The sequence below is a fragment of the Martes martes genome (genome assembly GCF_963455335.1).
Source record: "Martes martes genome assembly, chromosome: 15".
NCBI classification, from domain to species: Eukaryota; Metazoa; Chordata; class Mammalia; order Carnivora; family Mustelidae; genus Martes; species Martes martes.
Window position 1 is genome coordinate 23,972,222 of NC_137903.1, and position 18,469 is coordinate 23,990,690.

General features: G+C 38.3%; 1 protein-coding gene across 4 annotated transcripts in view; it reads left to right on the plus strand.

Moving 5' to 3' along the window:
• The first annotated feature begins 1,541 nt into the window (after window positions 1–1,541).
• Window positions 1,542–18,469, plus strand: part of LOC308355511 (complement factor H-like) — a 52,877-nt gene continuing 35,949 nt past the window's right edge. For 2 of the 4 annotated variants that reach the window (XM_080823778.1, XM_080823780.1), the window contains exon 1: window positions 1,547–1,706. In XM_080823778.1, coding sequence (XP_080679904.1) covers window positions 1,649–1,706 — 58 coding nt within the window. In that variant the 5' untranslated portion in view covers window positions 1,547–1,648. Of the gene's footprint in view, window positions 1,707–18,469 lie in introns of all 4 variants that reach the window. The other 2 variants (XM_080823777.1, XM_080823779.1) reach the window with 2 other exon arrangements.

An 18,469-nucleotide genomic window follows, 5' to 3' on the forward strand; every position in this document is an offset into this window, starting at 1 on the left:
AGTCATAATAAATATGTCCAAGAATGTCTAGGAATATAAAAAGAATTCCTACAATGAGATAAGTAGAAGACAGATAACTCAATAGAAAATATATGTATATATACACAGAAGACTTGAATGCATAGTTCACCAAAGAGGATCTCTAAATGACCAATCACGACATGAAAGTCGCTCAACTTCATTTGTCCTCAGGAAAATGCATACTAAAGCCCCAGAGAATTACAGCTCTGTGTTCACCAGAATGGCTAAAATTACACAGATTGAAAACATGAACTGTGTTGAAGATTTGGAGCAGTTCACTCACTGCTGATGGAAACACCAATTGGCATAATCCTTTCAGAAGTCTCTCTGATGCGACCTGTTACACCTATACATGTTCATCTTTCTGTCCTACCGTTCCATCCCTAGGTGTGCACTCATCAGAAATGAGGACATGTCTTTGTCAAAACCCTCACAACAGCCCTATTTCTATCGGCTCCAAACTAGAATCTACTCAGATGCCACGAACAGACACACAAATGAAATGTGGTACATTCACAGAATTGAATATTACACAGCAATAAGAATTAGTAATCTGTAATTAAACCCAGCAGTATTTTTCATGAAAGGCTCTACACACTAAAAAAATAAGTATCTTTCACTTTATGTAAAATACAAAATAGACGAATGGATTCCATGATCTTAGAGATCAAGACCATGGTCCCCCTGTGTGTGGTGAGGGAGAGGTTAAGAGGGGCTCACCAAAAGGACACCTGGGGCTTCCTGGAGAGCTCGTGCTCTTCAGTGTCCTGAGCTTGGTGCTGGGTTCATACAGAGCCGTCTCCGTCTCCACTGTCTCAATATTCATCAACCCACTTGTTTATATGCTCTTTACGCATATTATGTTTCAACAAAAAGTTTAAAAACTCAGTGTTCAAATGTCTTGATTTTTGAATTATTAAATGCAGTTATGACAAGGAGAGTGATCCTGTTGCTTCACACACATTTTTAAGAAACCCTAAAAGGAATAATTTCCTAGATTGTGGGAAAAGCAGGCCAGCACTACGTTCTTGGCAAAGTTTGCTCACATTGGTCTGGGTCTTGTTTGTGAAAGCACTGACTCACTCCAAGTACTGTAAATGATTTTTTTTCAATATTATTTTATTTTTTCAATGACCAAGATTCATTGTTTATGCACCACACCCAGTGCTCCATGAAATAAGTACCCTCCTTAATACCCACCACCAGGCTCACCCATCCCCCTACCAAGAGTTTCTATTCTTTTATCTTTTGAGGGTTTACGAAATCCAGAGGATATCAGCAGTTACTGCTTTGCACATTCCAAGAACTTGAACGTGTTCCAGCAGAGAACATGCCTGGGTTTATAAAAACAAATGAAAAACAGGTCACAACATTAACATTCAGTGGGAATGCAGGGAGAATCAGATTCAAACTCTGACACTGCTGGGGTTTGGGGTTAATTTTTTTCTTCTACCTTGCAAAATTTCTGATGGGTGGAGCATCTGGTAGTCCCTTTAATTCTCGAGTTGTGTTTCAGTTTCCTTTTGAGCAAGTGCTTTCCTGCACTAATCACATTTCGTAGAGCAAGAGAACTTGACATAGTGTGAACACTGTCAGCTATTAAATGTACCCCTAAAAGATCCTCAGAATGAGATTTCCAGGGGAGATCATTTGGCTTATATTGTGGGCTGTTTGTGTTTCAGAAGGTAAGAGTAAGAAAAGGGAGACTTTTTCCTATATTATAAAACACTTGCTAATATGCTTTTCATGGTGGTAATAGGAATTTGGTCTAGAAAATGTGATTTAATTACTGTTCTCTAGCTTCATGTGTGTGTGAGTGCCTTTTGACATTGCTAAGTTTAAAAACTTGTAAGTAGCCTATTTAAATGATATGATTATTTATCATGATTTTATTTAATATAAAAACTCAAAAGTGGGTTTTTTTAAGATTGTATCTATTCATTTGCAAGAAAGAGAAACAGAGAGGCAGAGAGAGGACAAGCAAGGGAAGAGGCAAAGGGAAAGGGAGAAGCAGACTCCCCCCTGAGATGGAACTCCCCCCTACCCCCCACACACACCCTGAGGCTCCATCCCAGGACCTGGAGATCATGACCTAAGCCAAAGGCAGACACTTAACCATCTCAACCACCCAGGTACCCTCCAAAAATGTTTTAATAAGCATTTTGAAAACTAGAATTATCATAATAATTTCCCTTGAAATTATCATAATTTTTTCTGCTTAGAATTTTCACCAAAATGTTTTGGGTGTAGGTATTAAGAAGTGTATGAACATATATAGAACCAGAAAAGAAATTAGACAATAGAAACCATCAAATCATCTAATAATGAGAATTATTTCAGAGATAGATGATAACTCTCTCTAAAGAAAAATCCATGCATCATTTATAATTGATATTGCCACAGCCTTAGAAGTCTTATAGTGAAGCAAGCATTACTTGTATCATTAGAATGAAAATATCACATAAATTTGAAAAAGTTGAACATGCAATGTTTGTAACGCTGAGTTATTGAAAAGGGTTTCTTCCTGTGGTGTATTTGAGATATATTCTAGAACAGTCTTTAGGAGTAGTGAATATGAATGTAGAAGTTTTTTTTTCTGGTATCAGTAAGACAATTACCAGATTTATAATTAAATTTAATTCTAACCTTCCTTCTCAATAGATTAAAAAGTTTCTTTGGAAGAAATCTGGTTTCTAATTCATGATAGGTAACCAAGTTATGTGATAATATTTGACTGACATTTTTAAACCAAATTAGTTACCTATCATTCATCAGTTTCCAAAACTTTTCACTAAGTCGACAAGTTTTGATTGAACCCTTACTTCATGTCAGCCTCTAAGAATTGAGAAATATTAGCAAATAACAGAAAACCTCTCTCCCTGAGTGTCTTTCAATCTAGAAAATAAAGGTAGCTATCTCTTTAATTATATCCTTTAGTCATTTTTGTAAGGTTTATTCAAATGCGTTTAATTTTTTTCTAGGATAGAGTCTTTTTTCAGTTTTGCATTCTTATATACTACTGCTTGATTTTTACCTTGGTAACCTTAAATCTAGTCACCTTGTAAACTAGGTATTCCATCGTTCCTCTGCACACATAAATATTACAGTTAGTATTCAAAAGTAAAATATTGTATTGGCAAAGACTTCCAGAATCCTGTTAATGTTACCAACCATACCAAATATCTTTTTCTTTTTTTTGAAGATTTTATTTATTTATTTGACAGAGAAAGAGAGCACAAGCAGGGGGACCACCAGACAGAGGGAGAGGGAGAGGCAGACTCCTATTAAGTAGGAGCCCAATGTGGGACTCAATCCCAGGACCTTGGGATCATGACCTGAGCTAAGGGGAGATGCTTACTTAACCAACTGAGCCACCCAGGGACCCCACAAATCTCTATTACTTTACCTAAGTGTTTTTTGTCTTTTCTTTAACAGGAATACTTTCAGTGTCTCAAAATTCACATATTGTTTGCTGAGGCTTTATGTAGAAATCATTTGTCACATAAGGAAGATTTGTTTTATTTGTAGTTCATGTTTAAAACTCAAGAATCGAGGCCAAGTTTAATTTAACGGTTTAAGAGTTTACAAAGTGGAATTGGAATTAAATTTGGTGCTACAGAATATGTAATAAAAATTAAATCATAGCGATTTAAACTCCTTACTTACATAATTGATTCTAGCTGACTCATTTTATCTGTATTTTATATTTCATCAAAATGTGTTTAACTGTCATACAGGTTCCTTCTAGTTGAATACTGGCCTGAATACTATCACAATCTGCTTTATTCAAAGGAGCTTGGCATTTTAGCTCTCATAAATGGTCTCTGGTCTTTTTTTTTAAAGATTTTATTTATTTATTTGACAGAGAGAGTTCACAAGTAGGCAGAGAGGCAGGCAGAGAGAGAGAGGAGGAAGCAGGCTCCCTGCCAAGCAGAGAGCCCTATGCGGGACTCGATCCCAGGATCCTGCAATCATGACCTGAGCCAAAGGCAGAGGCTTAACCCACTGAGCCACCCAGGTGCCCCTGGCCTCTGGTCTTTGTATAACTGAACATTCCTCAAAAAATGCTACTCACCAGTAGAGAGGAATAACAGACAATAGCAAGAATTTATTGGCCCAAGTTTCTCAGAGACCAACTACTACCTTTTTAATGTGATGTGCTCTCTGAATTCCCATTGCCATTTGTATAGAAACATGAGTTGCTTCCTTATAAAACATCATGTTTGCAGGAGTCCCCACAGGCTGCTAAGAATCTGGTCAGATTTACAGGACAGAGTTGAGAATAACAGCCCCTTAAACATACCACATACTCTTTGAAATTAGCCACAGCCCAGAAATTCCTGGCTGATAAATGTGAAGAAATTAAAACCTATTGAAACATGTCCACGTACACAGATTATTTTGTTTGGAGAGATATTTGTGTTATCTAATTCTGGATGTTTAAGGGGCAAAAAAGTTCTTTAATTAAGGACTTAAAATATAGATCGAAGCTAGACGACTCTCTTCAATCAGAAGAGGAGGAAAAGAAATTTTATATATGGTTTCAAATTTGAGTTAACCTAAAAAGGAAAAAAATAATTGACCTTATAAATCATAAGAATTAATTCTAAACTATCTTCTTTTATGAGGTTATATGTGAATGTAATACATGGTTATCAAAGCCAGACAACTTGAAGTAGAGGTTCTTAATCCAAAATTCTATGTTTCAATTCCAATATCATAATAAGATTTCTCCTTCTCCCTTCACCAAAACCCCCCATTTTCAGAGATAGTTGTCTGGTGTTTACCTTTATGGTGTGATTTAAAGTTGTGCATTGACCCAACTGCCTTCCATATTCTCTCTTCTTCAAAAATATGAGATCACCAGATTGAACAAACCTGAAGTTTATGTGGAATGAACAAATGCTTTAGAAGAGTGAAAGCTAGTGTTACTCACTGCAGTTCACTGTGAATTATTATAAGTTGATAACTTCTCTAGCATTTGAGTGAAGAAAGGTAGAAAGGGATGATTAGAAGAACTGGACTCAGCAAGTCTGGCCCGTGGGGTATTCCTGAGGAGAGGGAGAGGTCAGCCGAAGCAAGCCTTGTTTTTTATAAAGGTAGGCATGTCCGGAGAATGCACGTGCTACTCTTCTGCCTGCACGTAATGTTCAACTAGAACTGAATTACTGAGTATCGCTGAAATTATTCTTAGCCAGAAGTAAGTTCCCAAATGACACACGAATTAACAAAAGTCTTCGTTTTTGGCTTTTGATTGCTAGGGCTTGAGCCAAAGTCTAAATGGATCCGCTTTTCTTTGCTCAACCCCTGATTGTAGGACAGTCTTTGCACTTCTCCTTCTTCCCAGCAATGCCTCCCCCTCCTCACCCCACACACCATCCCCCACCTGCCCAGACCTGTGAGATTCTTGTGAACCAATCTCTCCTGTGCTCACTTTACCTATTTAACAACTTTAACTGATTTCAGAATATGGTGCATAAAAATGACATGAAGTAATTGGGGGTGAGAGGAAGTGATACAATTCAGCCGAAAATTACAAAGAAACGTTATACAAATGGCTCAGAGAAATTATTGTAATAGAACAGAAAAAAAATCACAAAAATAACAGAAGGAAAGGAGTAAAAAGATTTGTTAGAACACTTCTATTTGCTTTGGCATTTTAACTCAGCGCACCAAGTTTCTCAAACCTTGTTGACCAAAAGTGTAATAGACAGAAAAGTGGTTACTGAAATGTTCACTTCATAGCTCCCAAAAGTTTTTATTTTTTGAACTAACCTAAAACCATTCCTGACTTCAGAATTATAAATTAAAATTTAGGACATGTGGACAAGACATACAATGGAATTACAGATATCAGAGTTTCTTGAATTCATGCAATAGAGCTTTAAGATCACTAAACATTTGTTCCCAAGTCTTATGTATTACATTTGCTACCATCCACTATGCTTTTTCCTGAGGTTGTCTACAATCTGCAGATGTAATGGAAAGGCTCCATGAGAATTCTCTAGTCTTCCACTCATTTTTTTATTTCATTTCTTTGTTCATCCAATGATCATTTTTTGAGTGACTGTTAAGTGCCAGGCCCCATGACCAGCATTTTCCAAAAGATCATTTTTAGTAGGGAAAACAAAAAAATGGTTGTAGTATTTTATTAATATACTGTATTTTATCACATAAGGTATTGTGATGGAGATAAGCAAAAGAGAGACTATAGGATCATATAGAGGAGGCAAGAAACCCAAATAAGAATGAGAGGACGGAGTGCAATAGGTTTGAGGAGTTGATCTGTAAGAGCCAGAATGGAGAGAGGGAAATAGGGTCACGATGGCATCTTGGGTAGACTTCGCAGGTTGAATAGGAGTTAGCCAGATAAGGGTGATAGGAAGGAGGACATTTAAGACTGAAGAAACATCAATTGGTGTACAAAAGACTAACAGTAGATCTGCAAAAATGGAGGACTGAGATCAGCCCCCACATTTCTAAATCCTCCATCAATGGCATTTCCACAAGTGCTGCAGGTGAAATTGGGTATAGTTTGTGTTGCTTTTCTTCTTTTTCTTTTTCAATACTTATCCTTCAAGATTGTCATGAGAATTATTCAGATGCCAAATCATTCCTGCTAAAGTTCTCAAAGGTCCACAATTAATGTCACCCTCTGACCCAGCTCCATTTTACAACAACCAGTCAGTATAGACTGTTTTAAGAAGCTACCATTTTGACTTGAACAATAATCAGCATTAGGTTTTAGTGAACCAAACACCACACATTCCAAGAAACTTGATTTCAGTGATGTATTCAAGCTATATCCTGAGAGTAGCTTGTTTCAACCCTCATTATTGCATACTTGTTTTCCGCCTGATTTCTTTTTGCTAGTACCTGTTCTCCCATTTGTTTCTCATAACCCTGGAATTATCTTCATGGTATTCACACTGTTAAAATTTCAAGAAGAAATTATATAATCATACTTCTAAATTTTTAATATATTTTATTTCATCAAATGCTTTAATAATGCAATATAATCTCTCTTTTTCTAGAGTTATTTTTTTAAAACTTCATTTTGGGCACCTGAGGGGCTCAGTCAGTTGAGAAACCACCTCTTGATTTCAGTTCAGGTCATGATCTCAGGGTCATGGGATCAAGGCCTGAATAATGCTCTGCAGTCGGTACAGAGGGGCTGAGATGCTTTCCTCCCTCTGATCCTCCCCCCAACCCCTCACACCTGCTCACATGTGCACACAAGTGTGCTTCCTCTCTCTTTCTCTCTCAAAATAAATAAATAAATAAACTCTTATAAAAAATTAAAACAAAAAATAAAAACTCCATTACAACTGATATTTTCTTCATATGGGTATATATATTATTTACCAAATAATTATTATTTACCAATTAATTATTCTCATGTTACTTATAAAATACTTTGAATATGTTTTATTTTAAAAAGCTAATTGGAAGGGCACCTGGGTGGCTCAGTGGATTAAAGCCTCTGCCTTCAGCTCAGGTCATGATCCCAGTGTCCTAGGATCTAGCCTCGCATTGGGCTCTCTGCTCAGCGGGGATCCTGCTTCCCCCTCTCTCTCTCTCTCTGCCGGCCTCTCTGCCTACTTGTGATCCCTGTCAAAAAAAATAAATAAAATCTTTAAAAAAATAAAATTAAATTAAAAAGCTAATTGGATCATATATATATGCACATATAACTAATATGCATATATACCAATAAGAAGTTGGGAAAGAAATTTAATATAAAATACTTACTTTTGCTATTTCTATTTTGTCCATTTGATTTATTTTTTCTAATTTGATTTTTAGTTTTCTTAATAATATATTTTAATATCTACTAAATTTAAAATTAGACTAGCTGAAAGATAGTATCACCTTTTTTTTTTTTCCCCCAAATTATTTTAGAAAAACAGAGTAATTGTATGAAGAGAACAACTTTAGTCTACCAAAGCAATCTGGTACACATTTCATTAAGGTTTTCTGAAATATATAATTTATCATGATTTATTTCATTTGATTAAGAATACTTATCAAATAAGAGTTTATAGATACACTGATTTAAAAACAAGTAATTAGCTCTCTGTTTTATGTTAATAATATCCCTTTAAAATTTGAAATTGGGAATATTAAATAAATGATGATTATTAAATTATCAATGATATTTGTTTTTAACTTTAAGCAATTTTTTATAGCTATGTCCCTCAATTAAAAGCAAATTGAATCCTATTCCTATCCAATAGCCAAAACCATTCATACTCTTATTTCTGGACAGAATAATTTTAAATTACAAAATCAGGCCAAGAGAATAAAAAGTTCACCCAGATAGTTTTATAATTTTTTTTTTTTAATTTATGGGATGCCTGGGTGGCTCAGTGTGTTAAAGCCTCTGCCTTCAGCTCAGGTCATGATCCCACGGTCCTGGGATCGAGCCCCACATTGGGCTCTCTGCGCAGTGAGGAGCCTGCTTCCTCCTCTCTCTCTCTCTGCCTGCCTCTCTGCCTACTTGTGATCTCTCTCTGTCAAATAAATAAATAAAATCTTTAAAAAAAATTTAAGTGACTACATAAACACATAAGTTAAATATTTGTTGTTTAAACTTAAAGAGTACGTAAGACAATAGAAAGTTTAGTTCACTCATTAACTTAGAACTTGAGAAGAGAGATATTATTATTTTTTTTTGAGAAGAGAGATATTATTAAAAAAAAAATAGAGTTGTCAGCTAAGTCTTCCCTGAAAATGTTTGTAGGCCTTTGAAATATGTTTATGTTACCTATTTGAAACTGCCAATTTAATTCAAACAATAGTGGTTGTTGTAACTCCCATGCCAATAGTTTGACTACATAGGCTGAAATTACTGTTTTGTCTAATTAAAAAAAATTTTTGAGAATGTAGTTTAACTAAATTTGCCTTTTTTTGGTCAATTCAGACAAGTAAAAGTCATGTTTTATAAGATATGCCTAATTCCTGTTAGAACACGAGATAGTAAATCACTTAAATATTTTGTTATGACATGAGCTGACAGTGCTCAGCGTATTGAAGATTAGAACCAAAGTAGACAGGAGGTGAATTTGAGGTTAGAGGATCTGACTATTACTGAGAATCGATCCTTCTGTAAAACAGGATGGAGACGGTCGTTCTTCTCAGGGAGCCTACATTTTGATGGCAGGATAGTTGAAATCCTTGTAAACAAAAATAATTATGAATCGTGAACCATGTTGGGAAGGAAGTAAAGTAGGGACTGAGGGAGAACAACAGAGGTGGGGAGGTGGGGTAAGAGCCTTTAGCTGGGCTGGTCTGAAGTGGGTCACTTTGAGGAAATAATATTTGAGCAGAACCTGAAAGATGAGCAAAGGCAACCACCAAAAGTCTCCGGTGCATGTGTTGCAGGAGAGAAAACAATCAAAAGACTTACAGGAAAAAAATACATTTGAGATGCTGAACAAAATATGAACAAACCAGGGAGGCTTTGGTGCAATGGGTACGTGGTAGAGGAGACAAGATGATGTCAGAGAGAACGACAAGAGCCAGACAGGGGGTTCCAAGGGCAGAGTAAGGAGTTTGAAATGTCTTACACGTTAAAGGGAAAGTCACCAAAGAATTTTAAACACAGGAGCGGCGTGACCAATTTTGCAGGCACTCCTGTGTAGCCCTGTGGAGAATGGGAGGTTGGAGGCTTGGAGACTGGTTAGCAGCCGTTTCACAGTCAAGGTGGCAACTGATAAGAATCTGAACTAAGATTCTGGAGATGGCAGTAGAAGGATGGACAAAAGGAGTAGGGGGTGGTGATACCGTTTTCTTACAGTCAAGAGATGACACTTAAAATTCATGGAAATTCTTAAGAATTACTTGAAGTAAAAAGGGTAATCGATAGGAGAACTCTTCCTCTGTAGTAAACATACATAACAGTAAATACTGTGAGAAGGTGGTAGGAAGATGACGTCAAAGAGATATACCCTTGTCTTTTATATCTGCTTGCTAAAAATGGTTAATAAAGTTAAAAAATCAAGAATTATCTTGAAATATAACCAAGAGGAAATGCATTTGGCTCAGGCTAGCTAATGGCCTGACCCTGTGTGTATGTGTCTGTGTATTGGTTAGTGTTTGGTGGATGGATTACTCCTTTGGTATAATCGTTACTTTTTAAAAAATAATTTAGAAGAACCTAGGTGGCACAGCCAGTTAAGTGCCTTACTCTTGGTTTGGACTTGGGTCATGACCTCAGGGTCCTGAGATCAAGCCCTCTGTGGGGTTCACAGCTCAGCGCAGAGTCGGCTTAAAACTCTGTCTTTCTCTTCCTAGGCCCTTTCCCCTTCCCCATCTCTCTCCTCCTCACCCCCCATGCAAGCTTGTGCTCCTGTGCTGTCTCTCAAATAAATAAATCCTTTAAAAATAATAATAATTTAAATTGTGTAAGTTAATTGATAAAACACTTTATTACTCTTCCCTTGTATTAACTTAATAGGATAGGAACTAATTCTATCAAAATGTTAATACACTAGTGAAATATAGTTCTGTACTCACAATATAGCAACCTTGTTTGAAATTTAACTAATTTATTTTTCCAGTAATCTGAATGCCATGAAGTGGATCTGAATTTCTAAACTGAAAAACACACATATTAGCCTATAACTAAGCATAAAATTTTCATATTAAAACATGAACACTAAATTTAAAACTAACAACTGCCCCTGGGGCGGGGCGGGGCGGGGGCAGAACCGCTGGGGATGGGGTTTGTATTGTTTTATAACAGGGCATCAGCACCATCTAGTGGAGAAAAAGTCTGTTTACTTAAATTCTAAAAATCAAAACTATATTGTGGAATCATTTATTAAAAGTTCCCTAACATATGATTATCTGTTTTGTGTGTGTTGAGTTTGAGGAGTTCTTTATAGATCTTGGGTTTCCTCTTTGTTTTGTTGACTGTTTCCTTTGCTGTGCAGAAGCTTTTGATCTTGATGAAGTCCCAAAAGTTCATTTTCGCTTTTGTTTCCTTTGCCTTTGGAGACATATCTTGAAAGAAGTTGCTGGATTCTGATGGATTCCTGTCTCACGTTGAGGTCTTTTATCCATTTCGAGTTTATCTTTGTGTATGGTGTAAGAGAATGGTTGAGTTTTATTCTTCTACATATAGCTGTCTGATTTTCCCAGCACCATTTATTGAAGAGACTTTTTTCCACTGTATATTTTTTCCTGCTTTGCCAAAGATTATTTGACTGTACAGTTGAGGGTCCATATCTGGGCTCTCTATTCTGTTCCACTGGTCTATGTGTCTATTTTTATGCCAGTACCATGCTGTCTTGGTGATCACATCTTTGTAGTAAAGCTTGAAATCAGGTAACGTGAAGCCCCCAGTTTTGTTTTTCTTTTTCAACATTTCCTTAGCAATTTGGGTCTCTTCTGATTCCATACAAATTTTAGGATTATTTGCTCCAGCTCTTTGAAAAATACCAGTGAAATTTTGATCGGAATGGCATTAAAAGTATAGATTGTTCTAGGCAGTATAGACATTTTAACAATGTTTATTCTACCGATACAAGAGCATGGAATGGTTTTCCATCTTTTTGTGTCTTCTTCAATTTCTTTCATGAGTGTTCTGTAGTTCCTTGAGTACATATCCTTTACCTCTTTGGTTAGATTTATTCCCAGGTATGTTATAGTTCTTGGTGCTATAGTAAATGGAATCGATTCCCTAATTTCCCTTTCTGTATTTTCATTGTTAGTGTATAAGAAAGCCACTGATTTCTGTACATTGACTTTGTATTCTGCCACCTTACTAAATTGCTGTATGAGTTCTAGTAGTTTGGGGGTGGAGTCTTTGGGGTTTTCCATATAAAGTATCATGTCATCTGCAAAGAGAGAGAGTTTGACTTCTTCATTGCCAATTTGGATACCTTTTATTTCTCTTTGTTGTCTGATTGCTGTTGCTAGGACTTCTAATACTATGTTGAACAAGAGTGGTGAGAGTGTCTTTTGTGCTTCCATGCAAACTTTAGGATAGGTTGTCCTAGCTCTGTGAAAAATGATGGTGGTATTTTGATAGGGATTGCTTTCAATGTGTAACCTGCTTTGGGTAGTAGAGACATCTCAACAGTATTTGTTTCTCCAGTCCATGAGCATGGAATATTTTTCCAATTTTTTGTGTCATCTTCAGGTTCTTTTCAGTGTTCTATAGTTTTCAGAGTGCAGATATTTTACTTCTTTGGTTAGGTTTATTCTTGGGTACCAGATGGGATTTGGTGCAATTATAAATGGGATCAATTCTTTGATTTCTCTTTCTGCTACTTCATTATGGGTGTATTGAAATGCAAGAGACTTCTGTATGTTGACTTTGTCTCCTGCAGCTTGTATGAATCATGTATCATTTCTAGCAAATTTTTAGTGGAGTCTTAAGGGTTTTCTACATGGAGTATCATGTCATCTGCAAATAGTGAAAGTTTGGCTTCTTCCTTCCCCATGTGAATGCTATTTTTGTAGTTGTTGTTGTCTGATTGCTGAAAGCTTTGAGTTCTAGTACTATGTTGAATAGCAATGGTGAGAATGGACATCCCTGTCTTGTTCTTGGTGGTAGAGGAAAAGCTCTCAGTTTTCCTCATTGAGAATTATATTACCTGTGGGTACTTCATATTGAGCCTTATGATGCTGCAGTACATTACATCTATCCCTACTTTGCTGAGGGTTTTCATCAAGAATGGTTACTCTACTTTGTCAAATGTTTATTCTTAGACAAAAATGCCAGGACCAAGGACACTCATCCCAAAAGAAAGAACAAGAAAAGTCTCAGGGGCAGGAAATGCTGCCATTCCTCTCCCTTGTCCCTGAAAAGGGGAGTTCGTGCCCACTGCTGCTTGGGAAGCCCTCGCAAAAGAGGGAACAGTCTCCCCTTATGTGTTTCAGATGTCCCTCAGATCCTGCCTTCACCCTGACTGCCTGCCCAGGGGCACAGTGCACCTTGTTCTATCCCAGTCAAGCCAGCTGAGTTTTAGAACTCAAAACTTTAAGGACCTGACATGGTGCAGACCCACACTGGTCCTCTGCAGAAGACCCACACTCATCATGCTGGGACTGAGGCAGCTTTGTCCGAAAAGAGCAGTTGCACCAAAGAACAAGGGCATGGAGTTTGGAGCAAAGTGCATCAAAGAACAGGTGTTTGGGTTAGCTGCCCTCAGCAGGTGTTTTGGGAAATGGTGCCTGTCAACTCTTTTCTCCCAGAGAGACAATGAATGCTACCTCTCCCAGATGCACTTCAAGAGGAGGAAACGGTCTCTCCCAGGACATCCCAGGGGATCCTCAGACTGCATCTTCTGCCCCCAAGCTAACGGCCCTCCTCCTCCACAGGAACACTACAGGGCCCACAAGACTCCGCACTGGCCATGCTGCAGACTTCTAAAATTTTAGTCTTTGAGCCCACTGGTTGTAACAACTCACAAAAATCAGCCCCTCTCATTTTCCCAGTCAATGTCTTTGGGGAAGTGTTTTCCTTGTGCAATCCCCTGTGTGCTTTTCTCTCTCTCATTCCCTCTTTCTTTCTCCTGTCTCTCTCCATGGCCATGGCTCCCCACAGCACCTGTGATCAATTTCTCCCCTAAATCCAGTCTCCGCAACTCCTACCTTCCATGATGTGGCCCCTTCTCTCCCTAGTTGTGCAGTTTATCAATATGCAGACCGATTTTGTGGGTATTCAGAATGATTTGATATTTCTCTAGCTGTGTGTAAGGATGAGGCAAACCTAGGGTCCTCCTACCACCCTGCCATCTTAGCTCTTCCTGTCGTCATTCTAGTAGCAAGGGTATTTATACCCAAATTAAACAGCAGGCAGAATTAAAAATATTAGCAATTATACTCAGTAGGCATGAGCTTCCTATTAACATCCTGTGATGTCTTTATATGTAAGTTAGTTAATGTTTGCAAAATAAGAATCATACTCTGTATGCAGATTCTGTTACTTTAATATATTTATTGTGAGATATAAGATGTAAGAGTGAATAAAATATGAAGGTACTGTATTACAAATATAACAAATCATCCATGTCAACAAGGAAAACATTTCCAGTATCCCAGAAAATCCCAGTGGCTTTCTATTATGTCAATAGCCCTACCTTTCCTCTAGAGGAAAACGTTATCTTAATGTTTCTGGTAATTACATTTTTGCTCTTCTTTAATAGCTTCACAGCCCATGGACACATCCCTAATATATTTTTGTTCTTGAATTTTATATAGAGGAAATCATCCTATAAGGTACCTATGTGCCTTTTTAGTGCATGTGATTATTTTATCTCTTCATGTCATTTTGAAGCATTGGTGTACTATTCCATTGCATGAATATACCATAGATTTTTATCCATTCAACTATTGATAGATACTGTGAAGTTGTTTCCATTTTTGGCTATGGAAAAATCATATTCTATAAATACCACCACACATGAAACCTGGTTGACATGTGTGCAGTTTCTCAGTGACATATTCCTAGGAGTAAAATTGCTAAGTAATAACCAATGCGTATTTTCAACTTCACTACAAGTTGCTAAACTCTTTCCATTTGTGGTGGTTCCCATTCTCCTTCCGACCAGCAGTTCCTAATGCTCCACAGTATTTCCAAATAGTGGGATTTTTAGACTTTCTAAACCAATGTCATGCCATTTTATTCATGGTTCATTACGGTTTTCATTTTCATTTTCAGTTTGAGCAATTTTTCATCAGTTTACTGATCACTTGCATTTTCTCATTGGAGAAATACTTGTTTAGATCCTTCACCATTATCCTTTTCTTCCCCCTATCTTTTTCAGGTACTAATAACAATGTTTCTTCTCCTTGAATGTTTTGTGAAATGGCTGGGGAAGCCAACTAGTTCTACAAACTGAGGCTGGGGGGAGGGGGGCTGGTTGACATATTTTTGTTATGGGACTGTTGAGGTTTGTTTTGTTCTGTTCTAAAGATTTTATTTTGAAGTAATCTCTCCACACAATGTAGGGCTCAAACTCACAACCCTGAGATCAAGAGTCACATGCTCTACAAACTGAACCAGCCAGACACCCCAGGACTCAAGGTTTTTGAAATCTCCTAGCAATAGCGATATCCTACCTCCTGGATGATTGCTGCCCCTACCCACTAAGGGGAGGACTAAAATCTGTCCAGAGCCAGACACCTTTCTGCACTACCTGAGGTCACAGTGCAGGGCTTTTGTGGACAGGGCTCCCAGATGGAAAGTTCAGGAATTCTGCTTCAGTATCATCCCACAAACTTTGATATATGTTGTATTCTCATTATTGTTTATTTCAAATTATTTTCAAATACTTGATGGGATTTCTTCTTAACCCACGAGTTATTTAGAAGTGTTGTTTAGAAGGAGGAGTCAAGATGGCAGAGAAGTAGCAGGCTGAGACGACATCGGGTAGCAGGAGATCAGCTAGACAGCTTATCTAACCATTGTGAACACCTACAAATCCAACAGGAAATCGAAGAGAAGAAGAGCAACAATTCCAGAAACAGAAAATCGATCACTTTCTGAAAGGTAGGACTTGCAGAGAAGTGAATCCAAAGAGACAGGAAGACCGCGGAGGGAGGAGCCGGCTCCTGGCAAGCGGCAGAGCAACGGAGCACAAAATCGGGACTTTTAAGAGTCTGCTTCACGGAGGGACATTGCTCCAGAGGCTAAACCGGGGGGAAACCCAGGTGGGGTCGGTGTAACTCTAGGTCCCACGGGGTCCCAGAAGGACCGGGGGCGTCTGAGTGCCACAGAGCTCGCAGGTATTAGAGGGGGGAAGCCGGCTACAGCGACAAAGCCGAGGAGTGAGCTCTCAGCCCAGGGTTACCTTGTGCCGGTCGCAGGCTGGGTGGGCTCGGAGCGCAGCCGGAGGCCACGGAGACGGAAGCGACCGGGCGCTTTTCTCCACGTGCCAGCAATTGACTGCTTTCCTACAGGCGCAAATGCAGGCCAGGGAGGCGGGGCGGTTGGGCGCTTTTCTCTGAGGGCGCACTGAAGAATGGGACCCCAAGTTCTCGGCTCCTCTGGGCCGGAGATTGGGAGGCCGCCATCTTCATTCCCGTCCTCCGGAACTCTATGGAAAGCGCTCAGGGAACAAAAGCTCCCGAAAGCAAACCCAAGCGGATTACTCAGCCCGGCCCCTGGCAAGGGCGGTGCAATTCTGCCTGCGGCAAAGACACTTGAAAATCACTACAACAGGCCCCTCCCCCAGAAGATCAACAAGAAACCCAGCCAAGACCAACTTCACTCACCAAGAACAGCGGGACTCTAGAGGAGGAGAAAGCAAATCTTATCTGGACAAAATGACAAGGCAGAAAAACTCACCTCAAAAAAAAGAACAAGAGGCAGTACCAAAAGCTGGGGACCTAGTCAATACGGACATTGGTAATATGACAGATCTAGAGTTCAGAATGACGATTCTCAAGGTTCTAGCTGGGCTCGAAAAAGGCATAGAAGATATTAGAGAAACACTCTCTGGAGAGATAAAAGCCCTTTCTGGAGAAATAAAAGAGCTAAATATAACCAAGTTGAAATCAAAAAAGCTATTAATGAGGTGCAATCAAAAATGGAAGCTCTTACTGCTAGGATAAATGAGGCAGAAGAATTAGTGACATAGAAGACCAAATGACAGAGAATAAAGAAGCTGAGCAAAAGAGAGACAAACAAATACTGGACCACGAGGAGAGAATTCAAGAGATAAGCGACACCATAAGACGACACAACATTAGAATAATTGGGATTCCAGAAGAAGAAGAAAGAGAGAGGGGAGCAGAAGGTATATTGGAGACAATTATTGGAGAGAATTTTCCTAATATGGCAAAGGGAACAAACATCAAAATCTAGGAGATGCTAATAATGCCCCTCAAAATCAATAAAAATAGGTCCACACCTCATCACCTGATAGTAAAATTTACAAGTCTTAGCGACAAAGAGAAAATCCTGAAAGCAGCCCGGGAAAAGAAGTCTGTACCATACAAGGGTAAAAACATTAGATTGGCAATGGACCTATCCACAGAGACCTGGCAGGCCAGAAAGAACTGGCATGATATATTCAGAGCACTAAACGAGAAAAACATGCAGCCAAGAATACTATATCCGGCTAGGCTATCATTGAAAATAGAAGGAGAGATCAAGAGCTTCCAGGACAAACAAAACCTGAAAGAATTTGCAAACACCAAACCAGCTCTATAGGAAATATTGAAAGGGGTCCTCTAAGCAAAGAGAGACCCTAAAAGTAGTAGATCAGAAAGAAACAGAGACAATATACAGTAACAGTCACCTTACAGGCAATACAATGGCACTAAATTCATATCTCTCAATAGTTACCCTGAATGTTAATGGGCTAAATGCCCCAATCAAAAGACACGGGGTATCAGAATGGATAAAAAAACAAAACCCATCAAAAAAAAAAAAAAAACATCAATATGCTGCCTACAAGAAACTCATTTTAGACCCGAAGACACCTCCAGATTTAAAGTGAGGGGGTGGAAAACAATGTACCATGCTAATGGACATCAGAAGAAAGCTGGGGTGGCAATCCTTATATCAGATCAATTAGATTTTAAGCCAAAGACTATAATAAGAGATGAGGAAGGACAGTATATCATACTCAAAGGGTCTGTCCAACAAGAAGACCTAACAATCTTAAATATCTATGCCCCTAACATGGGAGCAGCTAACTATATAAACCAATTAATAACAAAATCAAGGAAATACATCGACAGGAATACAATAATAGCAGGGGACTTTAACACTCCCCTCACTGAAATGGACAGATCATCTAAGCAAAAGATCAACAAGGAAATAAAGGCCTTAAATGACACACTGGACCAGATGGACATCACAGATATATTCAGAACATTCCATCCCAAAGCAACAGAATATACATTCTTCTCTAGTGCACATGGAACATTCTCCAGAATAGACCACATCCTGGGTCATAAATCAGGTCTCAACTGGTATCAAAAGATTGAGATCATTGCCTGCATATTTACAATCAAAAGATTGAGATCATTCCCTGCATATTTACAGACCACAATGCTCTGAAGCTAGAACTCAATCACAAGAGGAAATTTGGAAAGAACGCAAATACATGGAGACTAAACAGCATCCTTCTAAAAAATGAATGGGTCAACCAGAAAATTAAAGAATAATTGAAAAAATTCATGGAAACAAATGATAATGAAAACACAACGGTTCAAAATCTGTGGGACACAACAAAGGCAGTCCTGGGAGGAAAATATATAGCGGTACAGTCTTTCTCAAGAAACAAGAAAGGTCTCAAATACACAACCTAACCCTACACCTAAAGGAGCTGGAGAAAGAACAACAAAGAAAGCCTAAACCCAGCAGGAGAAGAGAAATCATAAAGATCAGAGCAGAAATCAATAAACTAGAAACTAAAAACAATAGAACAAATCAACGAAACTAGGAGCTGGTTCTTTGAAAGAATTAATAAGATTGACAAAC